The following is a 26,416-nucleotide window of genomic DNA, read 5'->3' as shown; positions in this document are numbered from 1 at the left end:
GAGGGCAGACGGACTGAAATCCCCAATCACAGAAAACTAACCCATCTGATCACATGGACCACAGCCTTGTCTAACTCAATGAAACTATGAGCCATGCCGTGTAGGGCCGCCCAAGACGGACGGGTCATGGTGGAGAGTTCTGACAGGATGTGGTCCACTGGAGAAGGGAATGGCAAGACACTTCAGTATTCTTGCCTTGAGAAGCCCATGAACAGTGTTAACAGTAGAATTTCATGGAAGCTGGTGGTTAGATTGAGAGAGTTAGGTTCAGTTTGAAAATACCTCATTGGGTTTGCTCTGCACTTGGCATTGATCCAAATCATGAGGCTGTGCTGCCTGGTTTCCTCTCCCTTAGTGGGTAAGATGGACCAGTGGGTTCCTGGACAGCCTGTTACATCCGTTATGAAGCTGCCCGTGGGTCTTTCACCTAAAAAACTTCCATCTCTGTTCTCCAACCTTCTCCTACCGGTTAGAACTTTTATTAGACAGTGGTATCCTTCCTTTTTTTTTATCCTTAATATGAGCAACTGCATTTCCCTTCGTTTTCTTCTTTAAAGTATAGTTGATTTACCATGTTTGAGGTGTACAGCAGGGTGATTCAGCTAAATATATATGTTCTTTTTCAGGTTTTTTCCATTACAGTTTTTACAGAATGTGGTTCTCTGTGCTGTACAGTAGGTTCTCGATGTTTCTCTATTTTACATATAGTATGTATCTGTTAATGCCAAGTCCCAAGTTTATCCCCACCCCCCATTTCTGTTTCTTAATTGCAGAGTATTCTGCATTTTGCCTTAAATCCCAGAGATCATTCTACACTGGCGTATATAAATCTTTCTCAGTTCTTTTGGCTGGTACCTAGTACTCCATCAAGTGACTGTCACTGACTTTATTCTGTCAGTCCCTCTTAAGGACATTAGACTGTTTCTGGTGTTTTGCTGTTAAAAACAGAGGTACTTTATCTTTGGCCTTATACTGTGAAGTGTTATGAAAATGTACGATGGTGTTAGTACTGATGTGTGCAGTTTTAATTAAAAAAAACAAAAACAAAAACAGCACAACTCTTGGGCAGCAATACCAAAGCCAGTGAGAGAGGCTGTGTCCTCCACTCTCTCAGTTCTGTTAAGAGTTAAGCCAGGATTAAAGTAGGCATCATAGTTAGTAAGTGTTTTGGGGAGGCTGAGTTCAGCAGAATTCATTCTCTCAACAAACAGGTGTCCAGCGCCTCCCTTGTGTTAGGAGCAGCAGAGAGCCCCCAGGGTGTGATCCTTCCAGTTCTTGAGCTTTTCTTTCTGCATCATCAGATTGATGAGGATTGTCTACTCTAATAAAACATTGTTGCCTGGGAGTCAGACATCTGGACAGAGTTGGGATGAAAGAGATGAGGCTCATGAATGTATGAATGAGACTGTGCTCTTGTACTCAGTCGCTCAGTCGTGTCTGACTCTGCAACCCAATGGACTTTAGTCTGGCAGGCTCCTCTGTCTGTGGGGTTCTCTAGGCAGGAATACTGGAGTGGGCTGCCATTTCCTTCTCCAGAGGATCTTCCCAACCCAAGGGTTGAACTTGGCTCTTCTGCATTGCAGGCAGATTCTTTACCCACTGAGCTGCCTGGTAAGTTCATGTGTTTCTGACATGAAAGTGAAAGTCACTCAGTCATGTCCAGCTCTTTGCAACCCTAGGGACTATACAGTCCGTGGAATTCTCCAGGCCAGAATACTGGAGTGATTAGTCTTTTCCCTTCTCCAGGGGATCTTCCCAACCCAGGGATTGAACCCAGGTCTCCCGCATTGCAGGCGGAGTCTTTACCAGCTGAGCCACAAGGGAAGCCCCAAAATACTGGAGTGGGTAGCCTGTCCCTTCTCCAGCGGATCTTCCCGACCCAGGAATCGAACTTTGTCTCCAGCTTTGCAGGCAGATTCTTTACCAACTGAGTCATCAGGGAAGCCGTCTCTGACATAAATGTTACCAGTGTTTTCTTAGGCAGTCTCCCAGGGCAATAAAAATAAACAGAAAACAAATGGGACCTAATTAAACGTACAGGCTTTTGCACAGCAAAGGAAACCATAGACAAAAGGAAAAGACACTCCGCAGAATGATAGCAAATAATTGCTAATGACACAGCTGACAATGGCTTAATTTCTGAAACATACAAATAGCTCATATATTATTCAACAACAAAAGCTACAGGACCCAGTTGAAAAGTGGTCAGAAGACCTAAGTAGACGTTTCTATAAAGAAGACATACTGATGGCCAATAGGCACAATGAAGAGATGCTCAGCATTGCTAATTATTAGAGAAAAGCAAATCAAAATTACAATCAGGTACCAACTCAAACGGGTCAGAATAGCCATCATCAAAAAGTCTACAAATAACAAACGCTGGAGAGGGGGTGGAGAAAAGGGAACCCTCCTACTCTGCAGGTGGGAATGTCAGTTTGGAGGCCACCATGGAGAACACTGTGGCTGCTGCTGCTGCTGCTGCTGAGTCGCTTCAGTCGTGTCCGACACTGTGCGACCCCATAGACAGCAGCTCACCAGGCTCCCCCATCCCTGGGATTCTCCAGGCAAGAACACTGGAGTGGGTTGCCATTTCCTTCTCCAATGCATGAAAGTGAAAAGTGAAAGTGAAGTTGCTCAGTCATGTCTGACCCTCAGCGACCCCATGGACTGCAGCCTACCAGGTTCCTCCATCCATGGGATTTTCCAGGCAAGAGTTCTGGAGTGGGATGCCATCGCCTTCTCCGATGGAGAACACTGTGGAGGCTCCTTAAAAAACTAAAAGCAGAACTACCATATGAGCAGCAGCCCCACTTGCAGGCATGTATCTGGAGAAGACAGTACTTTGAAAAGATAGCTGTACCCCAGTGTTCATTTCAGCACTGTTACAATAGCCGAGACGTGGAGACAGCCTGGCTGCTCATCAGCAGGTGAAGGGCCGAGGGAGGTGCGGCACAGACGCACAGCGGGCACTGCTCAGCCAGAGCGCGAGAACGCCACCTGCAGCGGTGCGAGCGAGGGACAGACACCACGTGGTGTCACTCACATGTGGAGTCTGAACTGTGGCACAGATGAGCCTGTCTGTGAGACAGAAACGGCCTCGGGGATAGAGAACAGCCGTGTGGTGCCGCAGGGGAAGGGGCTGGGGGTGGGTGGGCTGGGAGTGTGCGGTTAGTAGATACAGACTGTTCTGTACAGAGTGGATAAACAGCAAGGTCCACTGAGCGGCTCAGGGACTGGGTTCAGAACCCTGGGGGAAAGTATAATGGAAAAGAATATAAAGCAGGACGCGCATAGCGGGGGCTTCCCAGGCGGTACTGGTGGTAGAGAACCTGCTGGCCAGGGTAGGAGACGTAAGACATGTGGGTTCAGTGCCTGGGGCAGGAAGATCCCCTGGAGAAGGCCTTGGCAATTCAGTCCAGTCTTCTTGCCTGGAGAATTCCATGCACTGAGCCTGGCGGGCTGCAGTCCGTAGGGTCGCAAAGAGCGACTGAAGCGACTTCACACACGTGTGTATAATGGAGTTACTTTGCTGTACAACACAAATCAGCACATTTTAAATCAAGTACACATGGATAAACTATATGCGATTCACTAGTCTAAATGTTTACAAATACGTATTAAGTCATTGAATCCTCATAACAACTCTATGAAGTCAGTACTATCGTCAGCATTTTTCAGGAGAAGGAAGCAGAAACACAGAGCCCAGGATTTGGGCTTTGACTTGCGCTCAAGCAATCTAGCTTCAAAATCATGGACTCTTTTTTTAAAAAAAATTTTGCATATTTTAATTTCAGAACTAAAAAACCGCAACATACAACATTGAAACCCTCCTGCTGTCTCTGGCTTCTCACTTGAGGAGCCCCAGGCCTACTCCACCACACCCATGCCAGGATCGAGGTGGGCCTGGGCTTTGATGGAGATGAAGCATGTGTTCTCGTAAACACGACTCTTTGCTGCTGAGCTTTTGAACCATAGGCCTGACTCTGTTGCTCTGGGTAAACACAAACACCATCACGGCCTTTTAAGGCCCCTGAGTCTCTCTGGCTCCATTTTGCTCCCACTTCCTCTCACCCCCAGAGGTTCAGCCATAACAGCGCCTCCTGCGTGACAGTCACGCCGTCTCCCTTTCAGGCCTCTGTGTAAGCCGTCCGCCCTGCCTTGATGCCTCCTAGGAGCGCGGGTGCCTACCGTTTTCTCACCGTTTCGGTCTCACCGAGCTGTCCTCGCGGGCAGCTGTCTCTCACCCTGCCTAGTTTGGACTAGGGCACTGTGCTGCCACCGTCCCTGTGGGTTTTCTCTTCACTGGCCTGCGTCTCCCCGCACGTGACCGAGTGCCCGTGTGCAGCCCCCTGAGGGCCATCCTGGGCATGTCCTGCTCACTGACCATCTCCAGAACTCAGAACGGTGGCTGGCCCTCAGTGAAGACGGGCAGCCTGGGAGAGACGAGGGGCTAGTGTTTCGTCAGGGCTGCGCAGCGAGCAGACGAGGACGCCGGTGTTTGAGCGCAGTCCTCCGGGCACCAGGACGTGGGCTGTGAGCCGCGCTGTGACAGTGTGATGCTGGGCGTGGCTGCTCCCGTTCCCCCTTGGACCCCGGGGCCTCTTCCAAGTGTGTTAGCTCTGGGAAGGCTGGCCTTGCGGAGGTCCTCTGTACTCGCTGTCTTCCGTGCAGTTCTTAGCCACATTTCCAGGTGCTTTCTGCATGAAAACTTGTGCTCTTAGACTCTGTCAGGAGCCAGATGGGGAGCTTGGTGCACTGTTCTTTGAAGGAGGCGCGCCCTTCCCTAATGCACACGTTATAGAGCCCTGGAGTCCTTGGGAATTGGCGTCCCTGGAGGGTGGTGCTCACCTCTGTTCATGGGAACAGTCGGTGCGCCTATGTTACACTGGTCTCCTCCTTTCCTGGAAGGCAGAGCTTTCCTGTGACACCTCCCCTAAGTGGAGAAACGATTACCTTAGGACGCACCTTGCTGAGGGATGCACAGAGTAAATCCTGATAAAGCAGAGACGGTTCCACGCTGTGGCGGCTCGGTGCTGAGATGCTGAGCCTGGTTCCTGGGGAGCGAGTGTGGCGGGGCCCCTGTCTGCCTGGGGTGCTCGCTGCAACACGAATGCTGAATGCTCCTTTTGCTTTTTGCCTTTTTTTTTTTTTTCCTGTAAGCACTAAAATCCTCTTTGGATTTCTTTAGGCTAGCGAAAATAGGTATTCATGTAGGCCTTTTGGGAAAAAAAAGTGGCATGAAGTGAACTGTAGAAAAGCGGAGGATACCCATAACACAATGATAAATGGCTGCAGAACAAGGGCATTGTATCCAATCGTGACTCAACATCTGTGTCTAAAGTTTAAATCTGTGACAATTCCTTCTTTCCTTCATCTGTGTGTGTGAGGTGCTTTAGTCGTGTCCGACTCTTCGCGACCCCGTGGACTGTAGCCCGCCAGGCTTCTCCGTCAATGGGATTTCCCAGACAGGAACACTGGAATGGGTTGCCATTTCCTTCTCCAGGGGATTTTCCCAACCCAGGGATCAAACCTGTGTCTCCTGTATTGAAGGCAGATTTTTTACTGTCTGAGCCACCAGGGAAGCCTCCTCTATCTATAATGGAATTGAATCAAAGCATTTTCCCTGGTGATGGAGAAATAAAATTATATAAGAAACTTATATAAAGTTCAAATCAACTTATTCAAATCACAAAAAGATTTGCACTTGAAGTATTCACGATGATTCGTATTATTTTGTGTAAAGTCTCAGATAATGTGGTTCTTCTAGTTCCTGCCTGGTTTTGTTAGGCAGTGGGTCTAAAGCTGTTTTTCTGCCTGGCACCTTCCCCTTCTTCCTTTCTTAGACACATGTATGGGTATCAGATCAGATCAGTCGCTCAGTCGTGTCCGACTCTTTGCAACCCCATGAATCGCAGCACGCCAGGCCTCCCTTTCCATCACCAACTCCCGGAGTTCACTGAGACTCAAGTCCATCGAGTCAGTGATGCCATCCAGCCATCTCATCCTCTGTCGTCCCCTTCTCCTCCTGCCCCCAATCCCTCCCAGCATCAGAGTCTTTTCCAATGAGTCAACTCTTCACGTGAGGTGGCCAAAGTACTGGATTTTCAGCTTTAGCATCATTCCTTTCAAAGAAATCCCAGGGCTGATCTCCTTCAGAATGGACTGGTTGGATCTCCTTGCAGTCCAAGAGACTCTCAAGAGTCTTCTCCAGCACCACAGTTCAAAAGCATCAATGCTTCGGCACTCAGCCTTCTTCACAGTCCAACTCTCACATCCATACTTGACCACAGGAAAAACCATAGCCTTGACTAGACGAACCTTTGTTGGCAAAGTAATGTCTCTGCTTTTGAATATGCTATCTAGGTTGGTCATAACTTTCCTTCCAAGGAGTAAGCGTCTTTTAATTTCATGGCTGCAGTCACCATCTGTAGTGATTTTGGAGCCCAGAAAAATAAAGTCTGACACTGTTTCCACTGTTTCCCCATCTATTTCCCATGAAGTGATGGGACCGGATGCCATGATCTTCGTTTTCTGAATGTTGAGCTTTAAGCCAACTTTTTCACTCTCCACTTTAACTTTGATCGAGAGGCTTTTGAGTTCCTCTTCACTTTCTGCCATAAGGGTGGTGTCATCTGCATATCTGAGGTTATTGATGTTTCTCCCGGCAATCTTGATTCCAGTTTGTGTTTCTTCCAGTCCAGCGTTTCTCATGATGTACTCTGCATAGAAGTTAAATAAACAGGGTGACAATATACAGCCTTGACGAACTCCTTTTCCTATTTGGAACCAGTCTGTTGTTCCATGTCCACTTCTAACTGTTGCTTCCTGACCTGCATACAAATTTCTCAAGAGGCAGATCAGGTGGTCTGGTATTCCCACCTGATATAGCAGGGTGCTAACTTCCAGGTAAGTTTCAGCCTGTGACTTACTTACCTGCAGGGACAAAAGGTTTATCAGCCAGTCGGCTTTTCTGCCTTAAACCCTAGTGGTGCCCTGCCGGTCTTCTCTGAGACATGATACATCCTGCTTGGTCTTAGCACGATTATCTAAATACATAATCAGCATTTGCAAATTATTTGAGGATGTAAGTAAATATAGAAAAGGACTTTTCAATCTGATTTATAATTATCTTTTGATCTCAGATGGCTATCCAGGATTCTGTGTAATTAAAATTTAACAATGCAAATGTATCATGTGAAGTGTTAGGATTAAACATAAGCACCAGGAGAGCAGGGACTTGTTCACCACTGTGCCTCCAGAGCCTGGAGCTGTGCCTGTGCACGCAGTGGGTGTTCCGTTCTTTAATGATTACATCTGCATGTACAGTGAAGACCAGAAAAATTACAAAGTTGAGCTTCATACCCAGATAATGGCATCCTTTTGACAATCTCAGATTCTTCCAGTTCTGTAAACCAGGTGCTGGAGTACAAGGATGCGGAGAGACAGAGAGCCTCATTCGTTGTAGATAATGGCATCCTTTTGACGATCTCGGATTCTTCCAGTTCTGTAAACCAGGTGCTGGAGTACAGGGACGCAGAGAGACAGAGCCTCATTCGTTCTATTTATTCAGCAAATACTGACCCACCTGCTTTGTCCCGAGGCACTGTGCCTGGAGAAGAGGAGGCAGGAGGGACCTTGAGGCTCCTGCCCTCCTGTTGCTCTCGGTTTGGGAAGAAGGAAGTGGGACGAGTGGAGGCAAGCGGGAACCTCGGCAGCGGGAGGCGTAGAGCGCTCGTGTAGTTGTTTGGCTGGCAGAGTATTTTCGTTTGTCGTTTTCTTTTTTTCTATTGCCGCTCTCGATAGTGTCACAGTAATCTACTCATCAGGTCCCTGTAAAGATCTGAGTTGTTGACCTTTGGCTTAGGGTCTGATTGGAAGACTTGACATGCAGATAATGAGATTACAGTAGGAAAATTGCCGTAATAGCTGTGCCACCTGCAAAGAGACTTAGGAAAAACAGTGCCTTTGTTGAGGTGAATAGTTAGCTGTGGCTGGGTGGAGAGTTGAGACCCAGGGTTGGGGACTGCTGATCTGTGGAAGAGGGAGGGGCATCAAGGCTCTGCTCCCTGGGAGCCCTCGGCAGCAGTATCCTGCTTCTCTCCTTCATCTTGGACTTCTTTGAAAGGCTGCGTATCAACAGTGAGTTCCTTGGTAAAAAACTTGAAAATTTCTGGACTAGGTGATCTCCCCAATTTTCCAAGCCTGACATCAGTGAATATTAAATATTCCATGTGTGTTCACTGCTGATATGCTAGCTGCCCTGCTGCCCACCTGAGGAAACAGCGACTTCTTATCAGGTCAAAGACGCTTTCTTCCTACAAAAGGTCATTTGATTGAGATGAAGGTCACTTAGAGGGTCAGTGATGATTTGAGTTCAAAACCCAAGCATTTTAGTTCTTTATAAGCTACTTTTTTCGTCTCCACAGTGGCCCCATATGGCAAAACCTTAAATGCAGCCTTGTGCTCAGTCGCTCCATCGTGTCCTTCTCTGTGACCCCATGGACCGTAGGCGCCCCGACTCCAGGGGCCCGCCAGGCTCCTCTGTCCAGGCAAGAATCCTGGAGTGGGTGGCCGTTCCTTCTGGAAAGCTTCCTTAATGCCTCCTGAAGGGCTCTGGAGGGCACACACTCTGCGGCTCTGGCGCGTTGCCTTTCCTCCAGGCTGTCTCCACCATCTGAATGTTTACGGAGGGTCTAACGCTCTGAGAGCTTCTCTCCCTGCGTGTTGTTTGTCCATCTTCCCCACTTCTCCTTTGTGTGTGATTGTTGTTCTTGCTCAGTCGTGTCTGACCCTTTGCGACTCCATGGACTGCAGCATGCCAGGCTCCCCTGTCCTTCACTGTGGTAGAATCCAGTTATTGTGAAAATAACTGGATCTCAGTGAGCAACAGGAACTGTTTTCACATACCTCTTGCCAGTCAGGCCCAAGGGAAGGGAACCACCAGAGAAGGAGAAAGGAGACGGGAGGAAAGCCTGCGTGAGCAGCAGTCTCGGCGCTCCCTCGGCCAGGCCGCACCGCTTACTCCATCCCTCGAGTCTCCTCTGTGCAGTGGAGATTGCGGTGCCTCCTGCAGAGGGGTGTTGGGAGGATTAAAACATGTAAGTCGCTTAATCTGCTGCTTGGCCTGCAGTCAGGCCCTCCGTAGCTAGATTCCCTCTCCTCTTTCCCCTTTTTCCTGTGCTTTTTCTCTTTTCTCTGCAGGAGCTTTCCTTCCTTCCTCCACCCCCTCTTTTCCACAGATATTTATTAAACTCTTACTGATGTGTGCCAGGCATCGGTCTCAGTGCTGGGGATACAGCAGCAAGTGAAATGTCGGAACATGCATTCCATTATCTCCTCCTCACCACGATGCACTTAGCATCAGGGACTAGAATACAGAATACATAAAGAAGTCTTACAACTCAATAGTAAAAACACATCCCAATTAAAAAATGGGCCAAAGATTTGAATAACTGTTTCTCCTGAATTATGGAGGGCCAACAAACACATGAAAAGATTCTCAACATTGTGAGTCACCAGGGAGATGGAAATCAAAACCACAGTGAGAAAACACAGCACACCCAGTAGGGTGACTGGAACCTACGAGACAGAGGGATGAGTGGGCAGTGATGCGGAGAAATTGGAATCCTCGTACATACCTTGTTCACGGGAGTATACAACGGTGCGGCCAATTTGGAAAGCAGTCTGGCAGTTCCTCAAAGTGCTGAACGTGGGTTCCGATAGGACCCAGCAGTTCTGCTTCTAGATGGCTGCCCAAGATGACTGAAAACATGTGTCCACATAAAAACCGGTGCCTGAATGCTTTTAGCAGGGTTTGTTACAGCAGCCAAAGAGTGGAAGCAACCCAAGTGTCCTTCAACTGACCGTGGACAAGATGGCCCCTAACTGAAGACGGATATCCATAAACTAAAATTACTGTTGTTGGTCAGTCCTAAGTCGTGTTCAACTCTTTGCAGCCGCATGAACTGCAGCACGCCAGGCTTCCCCGTCCTTCACCATCTCCCGGAGCTTGCTCAAACTCATGTCCACTGAACTGGTGATGCCCTCCAGCCATCTCATCCTCTGCTACCCCTTCTTCTCTTGCCTTCAGTCTTTCTAAGCATCAAGGTCCTTTCCAATGAGGTTATTCTGCAATAAAATGGAGTGACATAGTGATACACGCTACAGCATAGACGAACTTGGAAACATTACGTCAAGTGAAAGAAGCCAGTTATAAAAGAACATGTATTGAATGATCTTGTTTATATTAAAATATTCAAAAGAGGCAAATGTATAGAAAGTAGCTCAGTGCTTAGGGCTCGTGCGGGGCGGTGTGGGAGAGCAGGAGGTGGGTGCTGGAGCGTGGCCGCAGCGGGTGAGGGTTTCTTTGGGGAGGGTGGAGACGTCCTAAACCTGCGGTGAGGGTGGCGGAATTCTGGACGCGTAGAGGCCGGTGACTGGCACGCTTTAAACGGAGCCTATGCGTTATGTCCCGGTGCACCTGTCACGCGGGCTAACTCACCCTACTCGCCCCCACGTCCCCCATTCGCCCCCACGTCCCCCGTTCTGTGCGTTCTTTCTCCTGAGCGTGGGGTTGTGCCCTGGCTCCCACACAGAGCGCGACGAAGTCCCTGCCCTCCGTGGGCCGCCTTGGCGCCACCCTGCGCTTCCCCTTCCTTCCCAGCCAAGACTGCTAAAGGTCAGAGGGTAGGCAATTTAGAAATTGTAAATTGTAGAAGAGTCAGAAATGAATGGATAAGCAGGAAGAGGAAATGCTTTGAGCATTTAACCTCACCACCCAGAGATAATCATTATTCATATCTTGTATAATTTTAGCATTCATTTAAAAAGCTGACACCTTCCATTCTTGTCTTCGCCAAGTGCTGTTATAAGGGAAAGCTTATGTTACGCTACTCTACGAAGATTGTTGTTGTTTACCAGCAACACCAACTTGCTGAGTTACGTCCAACGGACTGCGGCCTGCAAGGCTCCTCTGCTCAAGGGATTTCACAGGCAAGAATACTGGAGTGGGCTGCCATTTCCTATTCCAGGGAATATTCCCGACCCAGAGGTTGAACCCACCTCTCCTGCCTTGGCAGGTGGATTCTTTACCGCTGAGTTACCCGGGAAGTCCAAAGTTAGTGTATAACAGGTCAAAGTAACCTATACTAGGCTAGAACATTGTAATTTTCTTTTAAATTAAAATACCTGAATCTTCTATAATACTGTTAAGTATGGTAAGTTTTTATGCTTTTTTTTTTAACTTTTCAGAATTGTCTAAATCGAATTTGGGGTCAGGAAAACCTGATGCTTTGGGAGGTTTATGCTCATTAGCGTGTGGATAGAACACATATCTCGTTGGATTTTAAGCCACACTTGTTATGTGGCTTTTGCTTAAGCCGCAGCTTGATATCACAAGAGGATTTCAGTCTTAAATATTTTAGAGTGCGTTAAAGCCCCATGCCCTGTGAAATAGGAATTTCATGGATTCCCTTCAGTCTCTGTGGACTGTTCAGAATGTGTGGCTTGTGTTGGTTGTGAATTAGGATGTCAGCTGGTAAGATAGATTGCCAGCGTGAGAAAGCCCATGGAACTGATTTCACTCATCTTTTCTCCCTTTTGCCCGTGTGCAGAATTAGACTGGCTGAGCAACCCCAGCTTCCATGTTGGAGCCATAACGTCCCTGAGCCGACACACTCAAGAGACCACTGCAGCCCCTGTTTCTGAAGGGTCACCACTGACAAGGTAGTTTTTGTTTAACGATTTTATTTATTCCTGTTTTACTTTTGGCTGTGCTGGGTCTTCATTACTGTGCAGGTTTCCCTAGTTGGGGAGGGCAGGAGCCACTCTCCAGGGACAGTGCCTGGCAGCTCACTGCGGTGGCCTCTCTGGGGTGGAGCAGCGGCCTCTCTGGGGTGGAGCAGCGGCTGTGGGCCCGTGGTCTCGGGAGTGGCGTCTCCCGGCTCTGGAGTGTGGGCTTGGGGATTGTGGTGTCTCCCGGCTGTGGAGTGTGGGCTTGGGGGTCGCATCTCCCGGCTCTGGAGTGTGGGCTCGGGGATTGAGTCTCCTGGCTCTGGAGCGTGGGCTCGGGGGTCGCGTCTCCTGGCTCTGGAGCGTGGGCTCGGGGGTTGTGGCATCTCCCAGCTCTGGAGCGTGGGCTCGGGGGTCGCGTCTCCCGGTTCTGGAGCGTGGGCTCGGGGGTTGTGGTGTCTCCCAGCTCTGGAGCGTGGGCTCGGGGGTCGCGTCTCCTGACTCTGGAGCTTGGGCTTGGGGGTTGCATCTCCTGGCTCTGGAGCATGGACTCGGGAGTCGCATCTCCCGGCTCTGGAGTGTGGGCTCGGGGGTTGTGGTGTCTTCCGGCTCTGGAGCATGGAGCATGGGCTCAGGGGTCGCGTCTCCTGGCTCTGGAGCATGGGCTTGGGGGTTGCGTCTCCTGGCTCTGGAGCATGGGCTCGGGAGTCGCATCTCCCGGCTCTGGAGTGTGGGCTTGGGGGTTGTGGTGTCTTCCGGCTCTGGAGCATGGAGCATGGGCTCTGGGGTCGCATCTCCTGGCTCTGGAGCGTGAGATCGAGGATTGTGGTGCACGGGCTTAGTTGATCCGTGGCAGTGGGATCTTCGCTGACGGACCAGCGATTGAACCCATGTCTCCTGCATTGAGACATGGGCAGATTCTTCAGCACTGAGCCACCAGGGAAGCCCATGGTAGGTTTTTGATAGGCGGATTTTTAGTCTTTGTCAGCGTACCATCTCTAGCTTAGCTTGAGGAGTAACCCTTAGAAAACCTTGTGAGGAAAGAGTTAAGTAAAAGCTCTTTCTTTTACCAAACGTAATGAGGTGATCTTCGACTGTTTTCCCTTACCTCACTCTTTACAGATCATCCTTTTTTTTTCCCCGCTTTGTATTGCAGTGGCAAGAAAATGACACAGTTACTGCCAATAATTAGGCCACGAGGGAAATGGCATCATTGTGATTCTTAAGTAACTTTATTAACCTCATTAGTAACCTTTAGAATATTATAATTCAGATATTTCTTTAGTTGCATAAAGATAGAAGTTGCATGCAAAAATAGGAGGAGGTTTTGTTATAACATAGGATAAAAATCTCATGAGAACTTTGGGGAAAGCAAAGTGGCACACATCTCTACCCAGCTTTGAAAGAATTTTGTTATAGATCACTGGATTGAGAAATGAGCTCTCTCACCAACGTAGACCAAATGGTCTCATTAATATGAGGTACTGTAAAAATGTGGGAAGCCTTCAGAAACTGAGACTAGTTCATGCACGAGAGGAGTAATGAAGAAGAACTCATTCTAACTTTCAAAAACAAGGACCAGCATTAAACCCATTTTTTTTTTTTCTTTTCCTTTTTGGCATTAAGGACATCCTGGCATAATATATAGGACTGAAAATAAACCTTTTAGAGATTTTTAAAATACTGTATTTGATAACTGCTAGATTAATTTAAGAATATATAGCTATGAAAATAAAGGTTTAGAAGCTGTAAAGATTAGAATCTCTTCAGCCAATGTCATTTTAGGTCCAACTCTTAAATCTTGAAGGTAAATTTATAAGCCAACTTTTAAATCTCCAAGGTAAGCATACGCCAGGAAGGTACTGTGTGATGAACGAGCGAATAGTGAGCCTGTGGGTGATCATAGAGAACTGCCTTCTGCATGTTGGTTTACTTCTTACTTATTTGCATATTATTTCCCTAATTCTCTTTTGAAATAATTCTAATGTTGACCTCCCCAAACAGGAGTCCTCTGAAATCAGAGCCTTCAGGTGAAAGTGACGCTAACAGAAAGCCCAAAGAAACGAGCAGAAAAAAGAAGAAAGAGAAAAAGAAGAAAAGGAAGCTTCAGCGCCACGAGAAAACCAAGAGAAAACACGGGCCGTCGGGTAGCAGTGGGTCTGAGTCAGACACTGATTCTGCAAAGGACAGCCCTTCCAGAAGCCTCAGAGACAGTAAAAGGGAATCAGAGAAACCGAAGTAGGTTTTCTGTTCTCAGATGTCTATGGTTTTTCAAATCTTGAATTTTTCTCCCTTCATTGTTGCCACAAGTGAGACATTTGAATGGTGATTTAGCCGCTCAGTCAAAATGGAGTGAATACATTTGTCAGTAAAGCTGGGAAAAAAACCAGAAAGGGCTGTGTCATTAGGTCAGCGAAAGAAAAGGAAAAAAAAGAAAACTTTCATTAAAAAAATAGGGCCATGATTTTATTTGAGAAATGTTATCTGGGCGCAGCAATGATTGCGTCAAAATCTGATTCAGACAAAAAGCCTAGAGGATTTTTGAAAGATGACAGACAGGCCTCACAGTGGGCGTATGGGCCAGTTGGCTCCTTAGTTCTATGCTTTTATAAAGAGTAAGAAACTTGCCTTAGCTTTCTCTTTCTCGATACACCTTTCTTTCATTCACTCACATCAAACCCCCCTCTGCAGGCACAGAGGACAGACTCGTGGCTGCCGTGCGGGTGGTGACGGCGGGGTGGACGCGGAGGGAGGGTCAGCAGGTGGGCGCTGCCGTGTGGGGGACGGGCAGCAAGGCCCTGCTGCACCGCACAGGGAGCTGTCCAGGATCCCGAGACAGACGTCATGGAAAGGAGTGTAAAAGCAAAACCCTGTGTGTATACCAGACACACTCTCTCTCTCCGGCTAAGGTTGGCAGAGCTCTGGAAATAATCACTGCTTTTGTCCTTCTCTCACGTTTGTTTAGAACCACTGTGTTGAAGGTGTGGAGTGGCTCCTGACCGCAGCGTTCCTCCCCGGGGGGCCTTGTTCCTCCCTGCCGTCTCCCTGCCGTCTCCCCTGAGCACGGTGCGCGAGGCGAGCTGCAGACAGACTCCGTCACGGCTTTTCCTCTCTGCTTAGGCTAGCGTCCCCCTGCACGAGGGCACTTTGCCCACACATGAGACAGGCGGCCTGTGGTGAAGCCACTTGAATTATTCCTCGTCTACCTTGCTTTTTCTTTTCTTTGTTCGTGTGCTCTAGATGAAAGAAAATGTTAAGTCCTACCCAAGGCATACTTAAAAATATTTAGTGCTGTTAAGGTTTTTGCAGCTCTTCAGGGATTATCTGTTCTTGCTGTGTACTTAGACGTCCCTGTGATGTCAGTGAGAGCTCTGGTTGGAGCGAGTCTGGAATCTGGTCTGTGGTTTCCATCAGAGACACAAACACCGTGCCTTCCAGGGTCCTCTGTCGTCAGGTCAGCGTTGAAGAACGCTTCAGGCCTCGGGGCTCCGAGGGGCCATGTTTATTTAGCTCGCTGTGTCTCAGGTGCTGCACCTGTAACCCTAGAGAGGAAGAGATAAAGGAGTCCAGCAACAAGGTTCCAAATCGGGCTGGATTTCTGGGGGCAGGAGGACATCCCTGGGGGCTCAGTGGTCAAGAATCTGCCTGCAGTGCAGGAGAGTCAGGTCTGATCCCTGGTCAGGAAGATCCCCTGGAGAAGGGCATGGCAACCCACTCCAGTGTTCTTGCCTGGAGAATCCCATGGACAGAGGAGCCTGGTATGGGGTCGCAGAGTCGGACACGACTGAGCGACTAAAGAGCAGCAGCAGCACGTGGATGGAAAGCACCCCCACCTGGCCTCCATCGAGTCCCCCGCAGCGGGCGCAGGGCCTGGTGCGCAGAAGGCACGAGGGTACATGTTTGCTAGTGTGAGTGCGTGAGTGCGTGTATCCCTGGTGCTCTCGCTTTTTAGTGCGTCTTCAAAGCAAAATACAGCAGGTGCTGTGTGTTCCAAAGACTCATCTTTAACTATTTGTCTTTTTTTTTTCTTTATATGACTGAGGAAGATGAGTTTTAAAGGATTTCCTGAAACGGTACAGAAGCAACCATAAGAAATTTGAAAGATAGTTATTTTCAGCCTGTGCCTAACCACATCAGAAGTGATCTTTACAGCCTCTTGGCAGCTATATGATCCAGACAGCGCTTTTAAGTCTGTTGGTATTTTGTATAACGTCCCCATGAAGGTCAGAGCGGGCTGTCCTTGTCTTTTTCGTTCTTACTACTCACTTGTGCAGTCTCTTCCTGGGAAGGCGACCAGGAAGAGGTCTTGTTTCCATTTAGACGGGGGCTAAGATGTTAGTGAGTCGTGAGTGTCTCCCCGTGACGTGAGGAAAGCGGCCTGGGGGCTGGTGGGGGGTGTGTGGACTGTGTGGGCCTCTGATTCCAGGGTCATCAGGGGCAGCCTCCCCACAGCCTCTGTGACCTCTTTTCCCAGGGTGAGGTCCTCTTCACCTCCAGGTGGTGGCACTTCCTTCCGTGTGCACAGCCCAGACCGCATCCTGCTTCCTGACTACGGGACCCAGGAGGGGAGGTGTGAAGGGCTCGCTGCTCCCCAGGCGTGGTCTGCAGCCAGCCCTTCCCACCCCCAGCTGGCTTTCCATCTCTTTCCGGAATGCATCCATCTCTTTCTGTCCCTAAGCTGCTGCTTTCGGTTTCTGTCATCAGAAAACCCCCCACAGTTGTTCTGGAGGGGTGTGAGTTAAAACTCAGCGTGTATCTTAACCCGAGACACATCATCCTGCAAGTATTTATTGAGCAGCTACTTTGCATCCCTGGAATACATGCCCTTGCGTCCCCAGCCAGAAGGTTTAGAAGCCTGGCCAGTCCCGGTTTCTATCCCCGCAGAGCCAACGAGCAGAGCTGGCCCAGCACTGAGTGGCTGCTGTGACTCCTTTGGCAGCCTCTTGTGTCCGCAGCATCGTGAAGGACTTTCTTTAGGGGAAGAAAGATGTTAGATGCCAGAAAAACCTTTTCCCTCCTCTTAGTTGACTCCTAGGGAACTGGTTCTTTTGTGTCTGCCACATCACGAATTGGTTCAAAGCGATAAAGAAGGGTCTTGTCTTACAGTGGCCTCTCTGCCCTTTAGGTCAAGGTCCATGCATACAGGCAGAGCAGCCTGCACAGAGCCCAGGCTGGAAAAGGAGACTGAGAGCACGTCTGAGCGGCACCGGAGACCGAAGCATTCAGAACTGTGGCTTTGTTTTGTTGTTAAGTTTTGAGTTGAAATTAATTATCTGGCACTTTCAAATAAATTAGGCAAAGTAAGGGCAGCCTTATTTTCCCTCCTTCCTTTATTTCTTCCTTTCTTTCTTTCTCTTTCTTCCTTTCAAGAAAAAACCTTGTGTGTAAATATGTTTGAAAGTCAAGTTATAATCATTTAAATGATTATTATTGTTATTTTTTAAAGACATCTGTATCTCTCACGTTTATTTTAGGGATAAGTTGACTTCTCTTCTTGGTAAAGTGTCACTTAAGACAGTCTTCGCTTTGTATTTTAACACGTTCTCCAGAGCAGGAGCCTGGCCCCGTCTTTATGGCGGGTGCACATTGTCTGCACGGAGCTGTGCGCGAGGCCGTATGGGTCTGACGTGTCTCACTTTGATATTTCTGAGCCGTGACGTATGTAACTGGGGTATTTCTAAGTGCCTCTCCCGTTTTCTTCCTCGCCCTCCTCTGTCCCACAGTCAAGGAGACGATGCCGCCGCGGATGCCGGACGTCACTGTGTCTGGCTTGAGGACATCCAGGCTCTGTCGGGGGAAACCTTCCGAATGGATAAGAAGCCGGATCCTGCCAACTGGGAGTACAAGTCTCTCTACCGAGGAGACATTGCCAGGTGTGTGTTGCGCTGTGTTTCTCTGGTCGTCACTGGTGGGGCGGGGACCTCTCTGCCCTGAGCTCTCTCAGCACTGGCTCTGGCTCTGTGTCCCCCCAGCCTCCCCACCGTTGACTCTGCTGTGCCTCATCCCTTGTTCAGTTGTGTGGGCACGCACGGTAGACGGTGAGTGGTCTCACGCTGCACACTCGAGTTTAAAGCTGGAGATCAGGGTGCAGGTTGGGTTGGTCTTACTCAGCCACGGGCCTTGGCGTGGCGTGTGGCACAGTAGGTGCTCATTGAATGTCTGTAGACTGAATGTGTCTCAAAACTCCTTGACCTGAGTGTGACTGTCCATGAACCATTTGGCTTAATCTATATGCCTTTCTTAAAAGTTACAGAAGCCTTTTATTTATCCAAACCGTACCCCCACGCATGCCATTTAAAAAAATGACATTAAATGATAATGACTTTTTCAAAATGTTTCCAGCATGTGTCACCAGATAGTCATAAAAACAGGTGACGGTATTTGCTTCAGTAATGAGTTTAAGTTTTTTTCTCTATCGTATATTAACGCATATATGTGGAATGAAGAAAAAAATGGCATAGATGATCTTATTTGCAGAAACAGAGACACAGACACAGAGAGCAGACACACAGACACCACGGGGAGGGGTGGGGGGGAACCGGGAGACTGGACTGACGAGCATGCCCTGTCGATCCTGAGTCTGAGCAGACAGCTGTGGCGAGCCTGCTGTCCAGCACAGAGAGCCCTGCTCATCGCGCTCTGCTGACCTAAAGGGAGGGGATCCGCAAAGGGCGGGGCACGCGTGCAGGCAGGGCCGGCTCGCTCTGTGCGACAGAAACCAGCACAGCAGGGTACAGCAGCTGTACTCCAGTGGAAAGGAGCTCTTTCAAAAAAGAGGAGCTTTTCTCCTCTAATCTGGCAATCAAAAATAGTTGAATCCCCAATAAGCTCTTCAGACACTTAGTACTTTGTAGGACGTAGTGAACAGTAATACACAGTCTCTTGCTCCCAAACAGCTAGTTGGTAATGAAAACGGAAGGTAGAGGATCGTGGAATATACAGCCAAGAGGAGGCCTTGAAGTTGCTGATCATTCTTCATGGGCTGATTACCTTTCAAACTAAATTTTCGCTCCCGCCCCTTTGCCGCCCCTCCACCTTTTAATCAGGGTGTCAGCGTGACAGTGTTGCTCCCCACATACGCAGCTCCAGCTGTAATTCCCTTCATGAGGAGCTGACGTCAGTTATTTTTGGCGTGTGTTTGTATCTGCATACCGTCTCCTGAAACCTCATGGCAAGGGGTTAATGACGCTCTTAGTGCATCTGTGTATTTTGGAGTGGTATTAACGCTCCCTGAAGTCCTCTGGTCTTTTGTGCCTCAGTGTGGGGAGACCCGGCAAATGCTGGCAGGAACGGAGCGGGCAGCACCAGCTTGCGCTTCTCTCCCCTTGGAGTCGGCCTGCCGACTTGCAGCTGCTCCAGGAGGAGGGCATGCTGATCTTACCCAGCCAGGGAGAGGACTCTCAGGGATGGAGGACCATCGGAAGGTCACACACCAGGAAGTGAGAGAGTTGGGATTTACACCCGTACTTCTCTGGTGCTCTTCCACCATCCCCAAAGAAGACACGGGTTCTGTGGTAGGACATTTTCTAGGTTGGGAAACAGAAGATGCTGGTTCTCCTTCTGACTTTGCCATTGACTAGTACCATAATCCCAAGCAAGTCACTTAACCCAGGGGGCCCCAACCCGCGGGTCGGTGACTGGCACCCTGTTGGGAACCCCACCACACAGCCAGAGGTGGGGGGCAAGTGAGCAGGCTTCATCTGCTGCTCCTCAGTGCTGACCCATCCCTCCCGTCGATGGGAAAAAAGTCTTCCAGGAGACAGGTCCTTGGTGCCAAAAACGGGACCGCTGGCTTAACCTTTCTGAGCCCCTGTGTCTTCATTTGTAAACTGGAAATTGTAACTCCTACATGCCTCACACAAATATCAGAAATATTTGATATGGAATTAGAAATTGGTGTGCAAAGATAAAGGCTTACTATCACAGTACTAGATTAAAAAAAGGAAGCAATATTCACAGAGTGGCTCTTGAACCTCTGCTAGTGAATGGCCCAGAGCTGAGGAAGAGAGTGACTGGAGACGACTTCATCCATCTAAGCTTGCAAAGAGACCACTCCAAAGGGTGCAGGGCACTGGCGAGATTTCCTAGTAATTTGCTAAAGCTCAAGTCAGGTAAAGTCTTGCTCAGATTAATAGCTGTACAACTGTTAGTGTCAGGATCTGGGAAGGTGGTGGTCCCGCGGCACGCTGAGCTGGTCAGCACGGTGGGAATACGGCGTCAGGTCCTGAGTTTTCACACCTGTTAGGAGAGATCCTGACAAACCACGAGCACTGGCAGGACAGGAGCAGACGCGTGGCTACACTGTCCCGCGAGGCCTGGGTGAGGGCTGTGGGCACCAGCCTGTGTCGGGCACGGCACCGTCCTGTAGGCTTGCTGCACTCGGGAAGGTGGGTTGGCAGTGTCCTGTGTAACTTGGCAGGTGGCACCAGGACCGGTGAGTGGAAGTTTGGCTCGGCATGAAAGCGGGTCTGAGAGCGTGAGCGTCCCAGCAATGGCGTGCAGTGGATTGGAGCGTTGCGGTAAACAGGGCTCAGGTTCTAAAGTTAGTGTGGAGCAGGTCCAGGCTACCTTCGGAAAGTTCCCTAGGACTAATACATTGTCTGTCAGGGAAGTTCAGCTTTCTTTTTTTTTTTTTTTGGCCATTTTTGGAAGAGTTTATTGTTTCTTTGGCTATCCACCAGCTGAAATAGTTGGCTCTTGTTTAGGAGCCAAGTTGTATGAAATGATAATGGTATTTTAAACTCATCTAGTCCTTACTGTATGGCTTAGCCTTTACACATATAAACTTTTTTGATCATCCTGGCAATTCTACAACATAAGTTACTGTTACAGTTCCTGTTTTGCAGACGAGGAAACTGAGGCACAGTTTGTTTGTTTTTTAAAACTTGATTACGGTCACCCAGCTTAGTAAATGAAGAAGCTGGAATTTGGACCAAGGCAGTCAGGACTCTGGGAAGGCCTGTGTGAACTGAATTCTCCAAAGGAAAGGCAGGTTTATGTTGCCCAGCCCAGCCAGCCCTGCTGAGTGGGTTCAGGGCAGATTGGGTGCTTGATTTAAACATATTCTCTTCCCAAGCTTGCCCTCTTGTGTTCTCGTTTCTTTTCTCTCTCTTTTTTTCCCTCTGGTGAGTAAATGCCTAATGTGTGTGCTTAGTTGCTGGTCGTGTCTGACTCTCTTGCAGCCCTATGGACTGTGACTTACAGGCTCCTCTGACCATGGAATTTTCCAGGCAAGAGTACTGCAGTGGGTTGCCATGCCCTCCTCCAGGGAACCTTCCCGACCTAGGGATCGAACCCACGTCTCTTGCCTCTCCTGCATTGGCATGTGGATTCTTTACCACTAGCGCCATCTGGGAAGCCCCGAAGTGCCTATGTCTGATTTTATAATAGATACATTTGATATCATTCACTGAGCCTCCAAACAAAATGGGTGTCCCTACCTCTGGAATTGTTCAAGTGAAGACTAGCTGATTATTTGATAAGGATTTTATAGGAAAAGTGCTTTTATTTGGGGGAACTATTGCATTAAATTACATCCGAGGTCCAGTCCAGTAATTAAGATTTTGTGATAAGTGATAAATTGGGTAGAACCTAAATGTCCAACAATAGGGAAATGGTTAAATAAATTATGGGGCACTTCCAGGGGGCCAGTGTGAAGTCAATAAAAATAGTTGTTTCTAAAACTAATGGCATGAAGAAATGCTTAAAAGTAGGGAGAAACGCGTGAAGCTCTGTATCAGCTATTTAAAATCAGGATATGTAAATGAATGTACATAATACATATGCACATTATCTGAGTGTTGATACTTAATAGTTGTATTCTCTTTTCTCCTGTATCATCTTCATCTGCTGCTGCTGCTGCTGCTAAGTCACGTCAGTTGTATCCGACTCTGTGCAACCCCATAGACGGCAGCCCATCAGGCTCCCCTGTCCCTGGGATTCTCCAGGCAAGAACACTGGAGTGGGTTGCCATTTCCTTCTCCAATGCATGAAAGTGAAAAGTGAAAGTGAAGTCGCTCAGTCGTGTCCGACTCCTAGCGACCCAATGGACTGCAGCCTACCAGGCTCCTCCGCCCATGGGATTTTCCAGGCAAGAGTACTGGAGTGGGATGCCATTGCATTCTCCCATCTTCTTCATCTAGTTTGCTATAAAAGGAAGCTATAAGATCAGCTTTACAAAATACAGTTTTAAAGCCAGAAAAGTCAGCAGACATTTTTTGAGATTGCTTGAATATCTAAAACATTGTTGACTTTTAGTGAAAATAGTTGTTCAGTTCAGTCGCTCAGTCGTGTCCGACTCTTTGCCACCCCATGAATCGCAGCAGGCCAGGCCTCCCTGTCCATCACCAACTCCTGGAGTTTACCCAAACTCATGTCCATCAAATCGGTGATGCCATCCAGCCATCTCATCCTCTGTCGTCCCCTTCTCCTCCTGCCCTCAATCCCTCCCAGCATCAGGGTCTTTTCCAATGAGTCAACTCTTCACATGAGGTGGCCAAAGTATCAGAGTTTCAGCTTCAACATCAGTCCTTCCAATGAACACCCAGGACTGATCTCCTTTAGGACAGACCGATTGGAACTTCTTGCATTCCAAGGGACTCTCAAGAGTCTTCTCCAACACCACAGTTCAAAAGCATCAATTCTTCAGCAATCAGCTTTCTTCACAGTCCAACTCTCAATCCATATATGACCACTGGAAAAACCATAGCCTTGACTAGACGGAACTTTGTTGGCAAAGTCGTGTCCCTGCTTTTGAATATGCTACTAGGTTGGTCATAACTTTCCTTCCAAGGACCAAGTGACTTTTAATTTCATGGCTGCAATCACCATCTGCAGTGATTTTGGAGCCCAGAAAAATAAAGTCTGACACTGTGTCCACTGTTTCCCCATCTATTTCCCATGAAGTGGTGGGACTGGATGCCATGATGTTAGTTTTCTGAATGTTGAGCTTTAGGCCAACCTTTTCACTCTCCTCTTTCACTGTCATTAAGAGGCTCTTTAGTTTGTCTTCACTTTCTGCCATAAGGGTGGTGTTGTCTGCATATCTGAGGTTATTGATATTTCTCCCGGCAATCTTGATTCCAGCTTGTGCTTCCTCCAGCCCAGCGTTTCTCATGATGTACTCTGCATAGAAGTTAAATAAGCAAGGTGACAATATACAGCCTTGACGTACTCCTTTTCCTATTTGGAACCAGTCTGTTGTTCCATGTCATAGTAATCAGGGAGAACAAAACTCGTTTTTAACTTAACGTTTGTTTCTTAAGGCAGCGGTCCCCAATCTTTTTGGCACCGGGGTCCAGTTTCCGCAGACGGAGGTGTGGCGAAGGGAGTGGTTTTGGGCTGACGCGTGCATGTTGGGGCCCACACTCCCCTGGGGGTCTCATGTCCTGCCGCTGCTGGTCTGACCGCAGGCGGAGCTCAGCAGGGGTGCGAGCCGTGGGCAGCGGCTGCAAGCAGGGCGCACGGCACTCGTCCGCCCGCCGCGCAGCCTCCCGCAGCCTCCTCAGGCTCCTTTCCACTCTGTCCACACCGCTCCTCCCAGAGGAGATCACTGTCCTGAGTTTTTCCGTCAGCGAGCGTGTTTGTCTGTCAGGGTTTCATGTAACGGACTCGGCTGGCGTGTGCGCGTCTGTGTCCGGCTCCTTTCTCCGGGCGGCGCGTTTCCGAGTTTCTCCGGGGCGCCTGTCGCGCTCGCGCCTCTCCGGCTGGGAGTGTCCCTCCGCGGCCGCTCCGCCGTCTGCCCATCCGTTCTTCTGGGGGTGGGCCCTGGCCCTTGTCCAGCGTTGGCTGTTTCGAGTACGCTTGTAACAAGCTTGCGAGAACGCTTGTGCACAGCCCTTTGTGTAGGGTTGCGGTTTCCCTTTTCTTGGGTAAATCCCTGGGAATAGAATTGCTGGGCCACGGGGCGAGGTCTGCGTTTGGGTTTCGTTTGTTTTTTACTGCCAGGCCCGTTCCCCCCGGCGGCCCGTGAGCCCCGGCTCCCCTCCAGGTGGCTGGCCGCGGCTCGGTGTCGCCGCCCTTTCCCTCATCCTGGCTGTCCTGGTGGGTCTGCGCTCGGGGCACCGTGGTTCTCGCGGGCCTTTCGTTGGTGACTCACGACGCTGACCACTTCTTCATGTGTTTACGGCCGCGCGTGTCTTTTGTGCCGTTTCTGCTCACATCTTTTGCTGATGTTTGAATTGGGTTGTTTGTGTAGCACACACACGGAAAGGGCACAGTTTTCCTCAGCTTTCCTACAGATACTCAGCAGTCATGTGTTTGTAGCTCCGGGGACGCCTACACGACCCATAAAAGCATTTTAGAGCCCAGCCTCTTTTCCTGTAGGGTAGAAAATAGCCAAATGTAATTTTATTTGACACACTTTGTCTCGGGATTAAAAAAAGAACCTTAGACCTCTCTATTATCTTCTGAAGTAGACAGCACGGAGGAAAAGGGACTGGTGTAGGAGTCGGAGGGCCTGGCGTCACCTGAGGCCTCAGCGTCCTTATTGAAGAACACCGTCGAGGGCAGGCGATGGTTTCCCCTCGCCTGGCACCCGCGGTGCGGCCCTAGGTGGCGTGATGACGGTGCTGTGCAGGGCTTAGGGGCGGGTGGGTACTGAGGTCTGGAAGACAGGCGTGATCTGAAATTCGTGAGACGCAGACGAAACAGCAGGGTAGAGGAAAAGTCCTCGTACTTCTCTGAGTAGAAACAGTTTGGAGGGAAGGTGAGTTTGAGTACATGAACTTAACTGGCGGAGCCAGAGTGCCTGCTGGGCCTTCGGTCCGTGGAGCCAGCGCGCGCGTTCTCTCGGTAACCTGTTTTATTTTTCAAACATTAGATACAAGAGGAAAGGAGACTCCTGCCTCGGCCTCAACCCGAAGAAGCAATGTATATCTTGGGAGGGGAATTCCACAGAAAAGAAGCGTTCCCACAAGCACATCGAGCGCTACTTTACGAAGAAGAGCGTGGGGTTGATGAACGTGGACGGCCTCGCCGTCAGCAGTCAGCCCGAAGCTCTGGCGTTGGAGCCGCTCTCCTTTATCCCGGTGAAGGGCGTGGATGACGCGGCTCCCCCTGCTACCAGCTGGCTGAACCCTCTGGGGATTTACGACCAAGCCACTACGCAGTGGTTACAGGGACAGGGTCCTTCAGAGCAGGAGTCCAGGCCACCAGACTCACAGCCCGACAGAGAGAGCGCGCTCCTCAAGGCCAGGGTGGAGGAGTTTAACAGGAAGGTCCGCGAGAGCCCTCGGGACACGGAGCTGTGGATGGCCTTCGTTGCTTTCCAGGTGAGCGTCGAGGTCCCAGGTCTCCCACCTGGGAATGGCGGCCCTCGCGCTGGGCAGTGGTTTATCCTGCAGTGAGTCTTGAGCTCCTGTGAGGAACCCTGGTGCTGGGCCTCTAAAGATTAGAATAGAGCCCTTGCCCTGAGTTTGCTCAAAGCCCAGTGATGAAGACTGATGTGTGAGGGGTAACTGCAGTCTGGGGTAGGACATGCTATGACACAGAAGCGGGGGATGGAATGAGGGGGTGACTTGCCACTTGGGTGTAAGAAATGGCCTCCAAGAGATGGTGAGCCGTGAACAGAACCGGGGTGGGTGCACGCCATGCAGCGGGGAGGCGTTCCTGAAGTGCCGAGAGAACGTGCGGGGTGCACGGGGCGGTCTGCAGGGACGGGGTTGGAGTTACTGGCTCCCTTTCTGAAATATGTGCGTCTGTCTTTGTCCCACTTATTTTTGGAACCACTTATGTAATTACCACATTTGTCCCACATTCGGCTGTGTTATTGGTAAAATCGGCTTTTCAGAAAAGGTTTTCAAGACACTGCATGCTAGTTATTGATACAGAAATCTAAGTTTAAAATGACAGGGACTCTGCAGGTGGTCCAGTGGCTAAGTCTCCAAGCTCCACATGCAGAGGGCTCGGGTTCAATCCCTGGCCAGGGAACTAGATCCCGCAAGCTGCAGCTGAGACCTGGTGCAGCCAGGTAAATAAATACATAAGTAAATCAGTCCAGTTCAGTCGCTCGGTCATGTCTGACTCTTTGTGACCCCACGGACTGCAGCACGCCAGGCCTTCTTGTCCATCACCAACTCCCAGAATTTACCCAGAGTCATGTCCATCGAGTTGGTGATGTCATCCAGCTATCTCATCCTCTGGCATCCCCTTCTCCTCCCGCCTTCAATCTTTCCCAGCATCAGGGTCTTTTCCAAGGAGTCAGTTCTTTGCATCAGGTGGCCAAAGTATTGGAGTTTCAGCTTCAGCATCAGTCCTTCCAGTGAATATTCAGGACTGATTTCCTTTAGGAGGGACTGGTTGGATCTCCTTGCAGTCCAAGGGACTCTCGAGAGATAGTGGATAGGGCTTCCCAGGCGGTGCCTGCCAGTGCAGGAGACCTAAGAGATGGGGTTCGATCCCCAGGTCAGGAAGATCCCCTGGAGGAGGAAATGGCAACTCACTTCAGAATTCTTGCCTGGAGAGTCCCATGGACAGGGGCATCTGGTGGGCTACAGTCCATGGGGTCTCAGGGAGCTGGACACGTCTTACCGACTAAACTCCCAACCCCAAACATAAGACCAGAGCTACTGACCCGAGGAGCACTTCACTGTGTGGAATGAGCAGCCCTGTGGGCCTTGTAAGTCACTCCGCAAGCAGCGCCGACACCCCCGGTCCCCCGGTTCCACTTGCCCATACGAGTGGGTGT

General features: G+C 49.5%; 1 protein-coding gene across 2 annotated transcripts in view; it reads left to right on the top strand.

Moving 5' to 3' along the window:
* The window catches only part of NRDE2 (NRDE-2, necessary for RNA interference, domain containing), a 48,317-nt gene that overhangs the window by 4,289 nt on the left and 17,612 nt on the right, over positions 1-26,416 (top strand). Inside the window, exons 2-5 of one of the 2 annotated variants that reach the window (NM_001206507.1) lie at positions 11,613-11,724; positions 13,735-13,968; positions 17,454-17,603; positions 24,551-25,001. In NM_001206507.1, coding sequence (NP_001193436.1) covers positions 11,613-11,724; positions 13,735-13,968; positions 17,454-17,603; positions 24,551-25,001 — 947 coding nt within the window. Of the gene's footprint in view, positions 1-11,612; positions 11,725-13,734; positions 13,969-17,453; positions 17,604-23,496; positions 24,437-24,550; positions 25,002-26,416 lie in introns of those variants that run through there. The other variant, XM_059890179.1, reaches the window with a different exon arrangement.

Source organism: Bos taurus, chromosome 10 (genome assembly GCF_002263795.3).
Source record: "Bos taurus isolate L1 Dominette 01449 registration number 42190680 breed Hereford chromosome 10, ARS-UCD2.0, whole genome shotgun sequence".
Lineage (NCBI taxonomy): Eukaryota > Metazoa > Chordata > Mammalia > Artiodactyla > Bovidae > Bos > Bos taurus.
The sequence above is the reverse complement of the archived record's forward strand: the minus strand, read 5'-3'. Positions and strand labels throughout refer to the sequence as shown.